Source organism: Callorhinchus milii, unplaced genomic scaffold, assembly GCF_018977255.1.
Source record: "Callorhinchus milii isolate IMCB2004 unplaced genomic scaffold, IMCB_Cmil_1.0 Scaffold2, whole genome shotgun sequence".
Taxonomy (NCBI): domain Eukaryota; kingdom Metazoa; phylum Chordata; class Chondrichthyes; order Chimaeriformes; family Callorhinchidae; genus Callorhinchus; species Callorhinchus milii.
In genome coordinates, this window is record NW_024704743.1 from 100125599 (window position 1) to 100138864 (window position 13266).

At 40.3% G+C, this 13266-nt stretch overlaps 1 protein-coding gene across 5 annotated transcripts in view; it reads right to left on the bottom strand.

Moving 5' to 3' along the window:
• The window catches only part of LOC103183458 (myomesin-1), a 76220-nt gene that overhangs the window by 24010 nt on the left and 38944 nt on the right, over positions 1-13266 (bottom strand). For all 5 annotated transcript variants that reach the window (XM_007900940.2, XM_007900939.2, XM_007900943.2 and 2 more), the window contains 11 exons: positions 11477-11673; positions 11212-11338; positions 9540-9724; positions 8659-8773; positions 7450-7606; positions 6333-6439; positions 5113-5157; positions 4851-4987; positions 3778-3922; positions 3161-3220; positions 1175-1242 (listed from right to left, as the gene is read on the bottom strand). In XM_007900940.2, coding sequence (XP_007899131.2) covers positions 1175-1242; positions 3161-3220; positions 3778-3922; positions 4851-4987; positions 5113-5157; positions 6333-6439; positions 7450-7606; positions 8659-8773; positions 9540-9724; positions 11212-11338; positions 11477-11673 — 1343 coding nt within the window. The remainder of the gene's footprint in view (positions 1-1174; positions 1243-3160; positions 3221-3777; positions 3923-4850; positions 4988-5112; positions 5158-6332; positions 6440-7449; positions 7607-8658; positions 8774-9539; positions 9725-11211; positions 11339-11476; positions 11674-13266) is intronic.

Consider the following 13266-nt stretch of genomic DNA (forward strand, 5'->3'; position numbering starts at 1 on the left):
CGAGCCCCCTCACCCCCTCCCTCCCTCCCCCCTCCTCTCTCCCCCCAAACCCTCCCCCCTCTGCATCTCTCCCGCTACTCTCTTCCCACTCCTCGCTCCCTCCCTTCCCTCCCCTCACCCTGACCATTTCCCCCCTCCTCGCTCCCTCCCTTCCCTCCCCTCACCCTGACCATTTCCCCCCTTGCTCGGGTCATGACCCAACTGTGCAGCGCCTTGGGACGTCCTCCTGACGTGAAAGGCGCTTTATAAATGGAATCTTGTTGTTGTTGTTATTTAACTGGCTGATTGTCAAATAACTCCCTCTTTTTAGGAGGTATTTTGGCTTAAGCCAGAGAAGATGGAGAAGTACTTCATGTCCTTTTCTATAGTTGTTCCATGGATCAGCTGGTGGAAAGGTATAGGAATAGCACTGTCTGTTCTAAAACTTGAGCTGAATACCTCACGTATGGTATCGAGCCCAGTGGTGTGATTGAAATCAGGCCATCTCAGGGTGACTTTGTCAAACGTCTTGTGAGTCAGGGCGATATTTCTTGAAGATGGAGTTTACCCTGTAAGGTGTATTTTTCTAGCAACAGGACACGAGGAATGCTACAATTGTTAGAAGGAACCTCAATAAAAAGATGAGTTATTTTTTCTTCTTAGGTGTATATTCAACTGGTTACTAACTGACAGCTATTAACAAAGCTTTCCATGGTTCCACTATTATAACATACACTGTAGTAAGTTACATAGAATGTTTGAGTTCTTTAATTGCATTATAAATTTTAAAACTATAGTGATTCTGTTGGGATTGTCCACAGCTATGGGACATAAATTTTCTGTGTAATTGTCTGTTTAGAAATTAGACCAGTTTATAGAAACCTTGGGGTCAATCATAGGCTGATCGTAAACAATAGTGATCACTTTATTCCATGTTTGCAATGAGAAATTCGATTATAAATACGTAATAGTAATGATAATCATGGCATTTGATATAGCATCTTATCACATCATTGAAATGTCTCAAAATAATTCACATGATTTTACTGTAGTGTAGTGACCATATGTTTTGTAGGCCAATCCGACAGCTAATTTGAGCACAGCAATGTCCCATGAATTCAGTTTTTGGGGAGACAAATTGCAGCCACTTACCAATAGGTCTCTATAGAATTAAAAGCCAAACTGTTGTTTTTACCTTGCATTTCAAAAGTACATTGCAGTCACTAGTAACTTCCCATCCAACATACTCAACAAAATGAGGACCTGTTGGCACAGAACAGTTATCATTACCAATCACAAAGCAAATGAACAGCTTGATGGTACAAGATGTAGAGCTGAAATTCACCTATCAAATTGTATATTTCTCAACTAATCATTGAGGAAATGTTTTGCATCAGTTTACTTTCTTAATGAATTGTACTGAAATGCGGTGTCCCTCAGGGCTCTGTCCTGGGTCCCCTCCTCTTCACCCTCTATATGCTCCCCCTTGGTGACGTCATCCACAGACATGGGGTTAACTTCCACATGTATGTGGATGACACCCAACTCTACCTTTCCTCCTCTACCCTCAACTCCACGACCACCGATGTCCTGACAGCCTGCCTGTCCGACATCGAGTGCTGGACGAGAGACAACTTTCTTCAGCTCAACGTGCGCAAAACTGAGGCCCTCCTGATTGGCTCACGTCAGCGCCTCCGCACCTCAACCGCTGACAGCATCAGCATCCAAGGCTGCACTCTCCACCTCTCAAAGCCAGTCAGGAACCTCGGCGTTCTGTTCGACCCTGAGCTGTCCTTTCTCCCTCATATCCGCACCACAACTGGCACCGCCTTCCATCACCTCCAAAACATCGCCAAACTACGGCACTACCTCACCCCTCACGCTGCTGAAACTCTGGTCCACGCCTTTGTCACCTCAAAGCTGGACTATGGGAACTCTCTCCTCGCCGGCCTTCCCGGCACCTCCCTCCACAAGCTGCAGGTCATTCAGAACTCTGCAGCTCATGTACTGTCCCGCACCAGGCTTCGGGACCACATCACTTCCACCCTCGCTCGCATACACTAGCTTCCCATAACCCAGAGGATTGAATTCAAGATCCTCATCCTCACCTACAAGGCCATTCACGGCCTTGCTCCCTCCTACCTCTCCGACCTACTATCCCCCTACCTACCTGCCCGTACCCTCCGTTCCTCTGGCTCCTGTCTGCTCCACATCCCCCGCCCCAACCGCCCTACCATCGGTGGCCGGGCCTTCAGCCTCTCAGCCCCTAGGCTCTGGAACTCCATCCCCCAGTGCCTTCGCCTTGCTCCCTCCCTTTCCTCCTTCAAGGCCGGTCTCAAAACCTTTCTCTTTGACCGTGCCTTCAGCTCCCCTCTCGACTCTCTACCTCCTTCTCGCTCCCTCCCTTCCCTCCCCTCACCCTGACCATTTCCCCCCTGCTCGGGTCCTGACCCAACTGTCCAGCGCCTTGGGACGTCCTCCCGACGTGAAAGGCGCTCTATAAATGGAATCTTGTTGTTGAATTGAAGACCGGCTCTTAAGAGAGAGACACTGTTCGTGAAGCCAAAGCAGGTCATCAGTAATGACTGATATCTAGAGACATGTCTTTAATTCTACCAGCAAAAGCCCTAACAGGTAAGCTGTAGTAGTTACATGCTTATTTTCCAATAAGTGAAACTGCACCCAAAGGGAGCTTTGTGCAGGGCATATTGGAAATTCCACTGTTTATAAGAACCACATTTAGTGGTCAGATACAACTTGATCCTCTTGGTCCTCTGTTGAGTTGCCAATCTCAGATTAAGCACTGTTATAATAGTTTGGTCGAAAGTCAGTACCACTGGTGTGTCATTGTACTCCATAATATTCTACTTTATCTCATTTTATATCTGTAATATTGTTCCAAGTGGCTTCACAAGCAGTAAGTTTGCATTGGTTTTGACAGGCGATAATACGAGTTGAGAATCTTTTCTGTTTCTTAGCTGCGTCTTTAAAAGGGTATTTTCCTTTATTCTGATTGAATCAAAGGTTCGCTATTAGTTTACAATGTAAAGTCATTAATTTTATCATTTGATACAGTGGATCATATGAGCTGATGTAGGAGTATAATGCACACTATTGTTTGCTGATTCTTAGGGAGCCTGGTTTAAAATGGGATTTCCCATCCAGTATACACAACCATTACCTTGTTTCCTCAGCCACTCTTTCCTCTGGAATTCTGCTTCATTCTGCAAATTCTTAAACACTAAAGAAAAAGGGGAAAAGCTGTAAAACGTTATGAATCTATAATCAGTCTCTATAACATTTTGTAGCACTCAGAATTATTGTACAACTCAACTGCTTTTCCTTATTATAATAATCTTTGCATCTGATACAGTGCTAAAATGTCTAAATATCTCAAAGTGTTTCACAGCCGATTGTTGTCAAGTGAAGTGACTGTAAATTTTCAGGCAAAGGCGCCTGCCAATTTGCTCAAAGCAAGTCCCGTAAAGAGACATACAACAACAACTTGCATTTATTTTACACCTTTCCTGTAGGATAACGTCTCAGAGTGCTGGACATCAGGCAAACAACCAACTTAGTTGGAGAACTGTACTGGGAGAAACAGTCTTCTCTTTTTGAATAAAGTCATGTGATCTTGAACAAGTTGAAGAGACTGTGGTTTAATGTCTCGTCTGAAGGACGGCATCTCTGACAATGCAGCGCTCCCCCAGTACTGTATAAAAGAGTTACCCTAGACTGGTCTTTTTATTGTCAAAGTCATTTGTGTTCAATAAGAGAAATGGCAGCAGAGTGACTTACGGTCTCCAATCAGAACCAGACTGGATTGGTTACTTGCTTTCCCATCCTGGAGCTGCACAGTGAAAGTTCCTTCATCTATGTCCTCCAATTTCTCCATAAACATTTCCAATAAACCAGTCTTTTGATCTACTTTTATTTTGTATTTCTGAAAATCAAATGGAAGTTTTGCTTTATTTTTAAATGAAACACTTCCCATCATTTTACGATCCACACATATCTATCAACCATTTTCAAGCCAAGGAGAAGAAGGTGAACTGGTCTCAAGGCTTTACCAGTGCTGTTCTGCTAGGAAGTTCCAAATGTAACTAATTTGTTGATTTTCTTTCCCCTCTTTATGCAGAAACATTTCCCATTTGTTTGGTAGCTTCTTTAGGTATTTAGTTGAGGTTGTGTGGGGAGTTGCTCAAAGAGTCTGGTGGGGCAAAATTCCACCTGGATCTAGGTTTACTCCATTAATGTAACATCTCAGAGTGGGCAATATTCTTTGGCAAATTGGCAAATTCTGGAAATGGTTTGACTATGAAATTGTTTTTAAATGAATTTACAGAAAAACACTTCAAAATTGAAGTTTGCATTTAAGAACTTGACAAATTCTGTACATTCTGAAATGATGAAATTGTGCAAATCTAGACCTAGGTGGATTTTCGATCCATCTCCCCATTCTCCAGCACTTGCCTTTGGCTACTCCTCTGGCTGAGAAAGTGCTTTATGCACAATGACAAATGGCTGTAAAATAATCATGCAAGATAGAATTGGGAAGAATGAATCTTAAAAGGTTGGTGTAAAGGCCCTTTTGGTAATAGTTGTAACATTTTTAATTGGTTAACTCCAGTCACCCAGTGGTGACAAAGTGATCAGCATCACGCAATACCAGATAGATTTGAAACATGAAAGGCACATTTCTACTCACTTGCAAAGTTACCATCCTTGGTGATGTGCATTTATGAGGGAATTTCCCATTAACAACCCATGGGGGCAAGTAAGGAACCGACCAACACAATTACATGGGTTTCGTCAGTGTCTAGATATCCAGTTGATCAAAAAGAATCATAATAACAGTAATAATAACGTACCTCATCATTTGAGATCTCCTTGTCGTTAAATATAAATTTACACTTTGCATTGCCAGAGAGTCTCTCAGCCTCCAACCAGAAGCGCACTTGTCCTTTTTCCAGCAGTTCAACTGCTAGTTCTGACTTCAGAGGTACAACTGTCAACACAAGTGAGATGATAAAGTGTGACTGTCAAATGTTACTTTACATCTAACAATTATAACATGCAATGAAACGATTGTACAGCACAACCTCAGGCTGTAATAATGTTTAGAATACATACCTGGGAATTTGTGATCGTGACTAATTTCCAACAGACGCAGCAGTTCTGCAAGAGAATTAGAGACTCAAAACATTAACTGTTGACAAAGTAACGTGAATGTTGTAGATTTCCTCTCTAGATGTCAAATTATCTAAACTAATGAGGGCAGAATAAAGTACATCTACTGAGAGGATTAGGCATCATAAACTATACACAAAAGATTTGAAAGAAGCATAACTGTGAGTTGAATACTGCAAGTGACTCCTTCCTTAAAATCTATTCATTTCCATTTTTAATGAAAAGATTTTATCATATTTATTTACCATAAAAATTTACGTCACAGAAGAAGGTCGTTCCACCCATTGTGTCTGTGCCGGCTCCCTGAAGAGCAATCCTTTAACTCCCATTTACCTGCCATTTTCGCATACTCCTGTTGCTGACTCTTTAAGGTATTTGTCTAGTTGCCTCTTAAAAGCCAATATGGATTCTTCAACCTCTACTCCTGTCAGCCCTTCCATATCCTAACTACTCTGTGCATGAAAACATTTGTATCTTGAATCGATGCCCTCCCAGTTATTGAATCACCGAGAGTCAGTGGAAATGATTTCTCCCTACTGACTTGATCAAAACTCCTCATAATTTTAAAGACCTACCAAACGTGAATACAGAAACAATAATTTGCTCAAAGAGAAGCATCATGCACAGAATTGTGTGTAAATATCTATATCATTCTACAGAAGGACACAAAGATAGAAGATGAGAAAAGTGCAAGGATTATTAATATTATAAGTATGGATTGACAGAAAAAACTTCCAGCGCATCAAACCCATTCCTTCCAAAGACCACCCATAGTCTGTTCCATCATACGTTATATTCACTGTCTACAAAGCCAGTGTTGAAATGAATGGCATTCTTGTAAAAAAAAGTATTAGTTTGTAAAGGGCTGGAGCATATGGAGCATATGGAGCTATCTACACCAGGGGTCTACTGATAGCCTAATGCCATTGATGCTATTACAAGAGCACAGCAGTAGTCCCCTACAGGTTCCATCACTTCTCTACAAAGCAATCCATAACAATTGTTGCCAGTTTTGCAATAAAAAGGACTGGATAGAATATTCATCACGTAGACCAGAGCACATAACATCACTTTTTAAACCTTTCAGTTGCTTTTCACATATTTCCTATACATTAGACTGTTACTGTGGATAGATTCAAATATATACTGTAAATCTAACGTACCGGCTTCATCTATGGTGTAGCTGGAAGAAGCTCCATCAGTTTCCGTGACAACACAGGAGTAAATGCCCAGATCATCCTTCCCTGGGTCATTGAAAATCATTCTTGTCCTGTGTCGGAAACAGAAGCCTTGAATGTATTTCTACACTGAATAAATCTGCTGTTGAATAATACATTCCCTGCACATTTCTTCCAGGTGTGAAAATCCCATTATAAGATCACACAGCTAAAGTTGGTAGATTTTTCTGATGATTAGAGCATCACCACTCTATTACTGGTGACTCTCAAATCTCAGGAGATCCAGTGTTGTTTTACAACTGAGCCCTTCTTGCCCCAACTCCCTAGCAATAGACCTTTGGAAATTACCTTTGGGGATGGAAATAATCTTTGAAGGGGATGCTGGACTGACAGTTTGCAGGGTGGCTTAATGTTTGGAATTAGGATGGAGTTAGGTTTGTGCAACTCTAATCTCTCTGAGGATGATGAGCTGTCAACCTCTAGTCTCTCTCTCTCTCTCTCTCTCGAGCTCTTATCAACAATTTAGAGAAAGTGATAATTTGCGGCTTGATTGAGATTTTGGTTTAAGGCCAGAAGATAAGCACTGCCTTGGTATTGCGAAGGGGCTCACCAGTTTAATGCCAATTTCCTATTCTTTCCCCATAATAGATACTATTGAGTGAACCCACTGGGATTCCAACCCTGAAATTTCTGGTTCTGAGTCTTTTGCTAACTCACAGAGCTGCTTACAAATTTTGATTGAAGTATAGGTTTGAGTTATGCTGTCTTGTCTGACTAGATTCAGAATGGACCCTATATTCACAGGTATTCACCTTGTACAAGAGCCCGTTATTGTATGAGAATGTTAAGCATGGCAGTGAGTATCGTCAGGTTTGCAGCTGACCCCAATCCTGTCTTCATCTAGTATACACACATGTAGTGATTACCTGTAATACGTTTCGCTCTGCTATTCTTCTTTTCAAGTATCTCAATACAGTGATTTTGTTGTACTTAACTGCATTCCTGACTTCATTTGAACCTAGCAACAAAAGGGGTTGCCCTAAAGGAATTGGACAGACTGAAAGGTCTGCATTACATCTTAACGATATAAAAATATCATTACTTTCCGCCTTTGGTCTCCATGGAAACTCTTGATGAATCAATAAGGCTTTCATAATTTTTGGACCAAATGAACTTGGAATCTTGACCTGCGTCAGCACATTCAAAGATCAACGATATAATTCCATCATCATCTACATCGACAATCATCTCCTTGGTTCCTGAGGAATAAACATAGGCAGAAAGGTTTCTAGCGTAATTATATATGGTTTTGTGAATGTTCATGCTCCTCAAGGTGAGCAAAATCATTGAGAAAGCATAGGACATATTCACTGTTTGTACACAGGGTCAGCATGAAATGCACCAAAGTATATTATAGCATAGGTTAAAAATTAGAGTAGTTGAGGCCAGGATGTTGAACATATAATGCTTAGTGCTGTGATGGGAGGAGGACAGGGTGGGTATTCAGGAAGGTTGAGATCAGACTTTTTCAAAGGGCCTTTTTTCATCCAATCCTCTTGTGTGATCTTTTGATAGGTCTTCTTTTCATGTATCTCAATACAGTGATTTTGTTGTACTCCTCTCCCATCAGATTCCTTTCTGTTTCTACAAGGTTTTGCTTCTACGGACAACTCTCTGTACCTTGTCCAAGAGCCCGTTATTGTATGAGAATGTTAAGCGTGGCAGTGAGTATCGTCAGGTTTGCAGCTGACCCCAATCCTGTCTTCATCCAGTATCCACAGGCCAACCAATTATAACCAAGTGATTTGAGTCCATAAACTCAACTCTGCTTTATAAACAAGGTGCACTAAAAAATGGCCACTGAGCTTGCTGCTGATGTTATTTTCTGTGCTTTGCACATGATGTGCACAAAGTCTTATTGACTTCACTTGCTTTCTGTGCTGACCTCCTTTTCAGAGTATGCGTGCATAGTACGCAGGACGTGACACCGGCGGCAGGTGATCCAGTGCCGGAAGCCAGAAATGTACCACAGTACGCCCATGCTATAACCAGGGCCCATTATAATGGGGTCAGCCTACACTTTCAACTCCAGCATCGGAGACTGGTACTTAAGATTCCTTGGGTCTAACTGGGAAGCAATTCAGCCACGGTTCTGATACTGATTGCTAACCCTGCATCTTCAACATTGCATTGTGCTCAAAATCCTAAGTGAAGCTTGAATCCCCAACCTTGTAACCCAGCGACAAGATTGCTACTATCTGAGAAGTCACTCTGACACATTTAATTGTTTCTACACATGGACAGAACAAACCTGGGCGTGTTTCTGCAGTAATTGGCTCTGTGCTGTCAGATGGCTTTCCAACACCTGCCGTGTTCATAGCTCGCAAGCGGAAGATGTAATTCATGCCGTGTTCCAGACCTGTAACCTGTTGGCAATGTTAGCATTTTGGTGAGTTTTTCAAAGATATTTAACAGATCATCTCTTCCCTTTTTTCATATATTTCAACAATGAATACGAGAAAGATTCAATGTGCAAATAAAGCTCAACACAGGCTGTCAGTATAAAAATGTCCTCTGTAAAGGTCATACTGATGCTAGATTTTATTATATACCAACTGCTAAAATTAGCAACCCTTTCAATTCCATGTTTACAATGGGAAAATAGAATCAATTATTTATTAGTGATTATCTTAACTATTCATTTTTGTAAATGCAAGTAGTTATTAAAGTAAGCTTAACTAATTATTAGTTTAAATGTAGTCAGTGTTTAGTGTACATTTAACCATTTATTTGTGTATTTTTAACTATTAGTGCAAATTTAACTAGTTATTTATGTATGTTTAATTAACAATTGATGCTATTGGTGTACAGTTTAAGATGACAATATCAATATTATAAACCATTTTCTAAATTTCATGCAAAGGTTGATAATGACAATTTTGCCTTGTGCTTCTGACATCTGGAAAATGGTAATAATAATCCTTGCATTTGATATAACGTCTTATTGCATTGAAACATCTCCCAAATGCTTCATAGAATTTTCTGAAAAGTTTAAATGTTTAGGCAAATGTGGTAGCAAATTTGGGTATAGTCATGTCTCACAAACAGCTATAAAGTGAATGATTTTTTATCTGTATTGCACTGATGTTTCAATAAAATATTTTACTGAATAGTGTTTAATTCATTTATTACCTTGATGTATTTGTTTGCCGTTGCTTTTTCGTTAACACTTCTCCAATCCTCTTCATCTGCATCTGCTTTCCGAATGTCAGCATAGTAACCAGTGACCTCACTGCGACCCACATACACTGGAGGTTTCCAGAGGAGTACCAGAGAGCTATCCCTAATCTCAGAGCACTTGAGATCATGGGGTGGTCCTGTAACAGTTTGTGAAATAGTTAATGGGCCAAATGACTTTATCATTTTCACAATTTCCTATGTATTCCTGTATAAAATATATTTCTCATGGTGCAGGATTGACAGTGCTTATGCAGAGAATGCAGTACCAAAAAGGTGGTTGAGATAAAATCAATTATTTTCTGTTACTTACTAAACTTATATTTTGTGAACATTACCACTTTTGCCTTCAATGCACCATTATTAGCCATTTGCAAATAAAAAGAAAATAGTCATAATATATTTCACTGTTGAAACATTACATCCATGTTGTAAAATAATTATAATAATAATCGTTGCATTTGATACAATGCCTATAATGCTGAGAATGTCACAAAGTGCTTCACAACATTTTCTGTAAAGCATTGTGACCGTATTTGTAGGTGAATTTGTGAAATGTAAATCCCATAAACAGCAAAAGAATTGTTGGTCAAGCCAGAGGGAGAAAATCCTTTCTCTTTTTGAATGTCACCATATGGTTTTAACGTCCACCTGAACAGGCAGATGGTACCTTGTTTTTCAAGTCTCATCTGAAAGACAATGTTGCAGTCCCACAGTACTGGATTGGAGTGTCAGTGTGGACTATGTAACAATCCTTCTAACTAAGGTTATAGAGGTAAATATACTAACCCATTGTACTAATATTCCTACTTGTAAACAAATGGATTTTATTAGGCACCAGTTGTGATTTCAAGAGATCCAAAGAAGTCTGATGCACATCATTAGCTGCTTTGAACCCTTACAGGACCTTGGGATGTCCTCCCGACGTGAAAGGCGCTATACAAATGTAATCTTGTTGTTGTTGTTTGAAAACAATGTTATTGCAATACTCTTGGTGGGAGCAATTTTTCACTGGAGTCCTGGCTGATGTTTTGTCGATGCTATCAGTGAGCTAATAATGTGGAACTGCTACATGTTGTTTCTCATCCTCCTCCATGGAACAACATTAGAGGTAATGGGGAATCTCATTATGTATAAAATTTGTCACATCTGGTGAGCAGTGGTCCCTCTCATGTCCTGCGAAGTGTGCTCAAATTGGTATTGTTACAAATTTAAAATATATAAATATATAAAGTATTGTGACAATGTTGTTTGCCATCAGTCACATTGGTTGCGTACAGGAACAAAAGTTGCCTCAAGTGTCCGTCTATCTCAAACCTAGGCAAATATTTGGATGCCTGTTGTCCTTTCAATATTTATATGGGACTTTAACTCTTAAAGTAATGTTGGCTCTTTTGCACTAACTGTAGAGTTTGCTTTTATTTAGGGAACAACAAGTGAATGTGTATAGTATTATATGGAAATGGCTTAATCATAAGGATTATTTTGGTATAAAGCAAGTGTGATATTCAGTATGTATATTTTGGAGCCAGTGGAGCACATTGTTTCCGTTTATGTAAAGAGCATTTCTAATCCTGATCTTGCACCTGAAAGTAGGTAGCGTGTCAAAAAGAATTATTAGACTTGCCTGGAACAGCAATGGTCCACTCCTCACACTTGAACTTGTCACTCGGCAGAGATGGTAGACCAACCCCAGCCACATTGGATGCACGCACTTGGAACTGATACACCATGTTTTCCTTTAGGTTCTCAATCTGGGAGAAGCAAATAACAAGGTCAAGAATTGAAGGAGAAATGTTATAGATATTGCATTCACACCCAGACATATTAAGAGTCACACTGACTGCTGTTATATTTTACAAACTAGATGGTACTTCAACAAAACAACCTACCCTGTATGCCCGTTCACTTATGGCTTTGATGTGGCCTTCGTGCCACTTGCTACAGATGCCATCAATGACTTCACAGTAATCCACAAAGTAGCCAGTGATTTCAGAACCTCCATGGAATTTGGGTTCCTTCCATCCCAGGACCATAGAGTTACGGACACTTTCAAGAACTGTGATCCCATAAGGTGGGTCTGGAGAAACTGTTTGAAGAGTCAGTACATTCACACTCATTAATAGTTCCACTTTATAACTCATATATTTGAATACAATTTTTACTATTAGGAACATTTTGTAAATCTTCCAATAGTCTGGTGGATAAAGGAAACACAAGAGAGGAGGAGGGAAGGATTGGGAAGGAGGGTTGGGGAAGGGGCAGGAAGGGGGAGATTTGGGGAGTAATTTTGGACTCCAGCAGCTTGGACCTTTTTAGAATAATAGACTTTTTGTGCATTGGACCAGGAATATTTTGACCATTTTAAAATCTGGTGATATGCTATAGAAACATAAAACATTTTATGGGGAGGGATTCTGCAGGTCTATATTTATACTATTTATGTATCATTGCAGAGAATCCATAATTTGGCAAAATCTTAAATGCAGCCTAAATTTTGAAGCCGGTTTTCTGACCCTTCTCTTAAGAATTACAGAAACCCGACCTCAAAGTTAAAAGCGATTTCAACAATTTTCAAAATTCTGGATGCTCTGAAACACTACATAAATAAAAAAATCAAGATCCAGATGGAATTTCCCCCACTAGCCATCTAACAGCTCCACATAACTATACGGAGCATTAATACATAGCCACCAGGAGACTATTTGAGAATTTGACTATTTGAGAATCAAACAGGACCTAAAGTTGAGACTGGGAAATAAAAAAATGGCAGAGGCCACGATATATTGTGCGACATGAAATAGTCGTGAGCAGCGACATTGATAAGAGCCAAGCTGAAGCCGACAGTTCTTGGCAAATTATGGAGTATAACTAAGTGAGACGCCAAGGGACACTCTCACTTAACTCCTACTGGACAATTACAGTGTCAACAGCAGAATCTGGGACCAAGTCACGTGCTCACTCCTAGGGAATACAATGTAGTGCAGAGAGATTTTTTTTGAAAAAAAGAAAACACCTTCAAAAAGTAAAAATGAATTAAAATGCATCAACTCAGAATACAATGCAAATAGATGTAGGTTAACACACGTGGTTGTGGAATGCAACCATCCATAGAGTGCTCATGAATTACAAAAGTGTGTTTCACACAAGTGAGAGCAAATTTAAATCAGTGCAGTGCTCTACTTCATCTGTGGGAGGCTCCCGTTTAGGGTATTAACACCTTAGTAAATTACCCCATTGCTGAGTAATAGAATTATTATTTGCACCACAGAGAAAAGCTTCCAAGTAAATATACAATGGGCACCGGCCTGCTTTAAGTGTATCCCCTCCACCTGCTTTCAGCTCAACAGCCCCACCCTCTGGAATTTCTTGCCCGAGTTTGTTAGACTCACCTCCTTCAACGTCCATCTCAAGACCTTCCTCTCTGACTCTGCTTTTTGGCCATCTTTCCCCTTTGTCTCCCACCCCTTCAGCCACCACCCCCAGCTCGGGTACAAACCTTAGACTGTCCAGTGCCTTGGGATGTCAATCCGACGTGAAAGGCACTAAATACATATAAATTTGTATTGCATTGTGTTCAGGAGATACTGGCCTAACTCAATCTGAATGGCAGTTTCAGTGCTTGCAAGCTGTAAAAGAGATTTTACTGCTATTTTCAAACCCAGTCAAACTGTGCAAATGC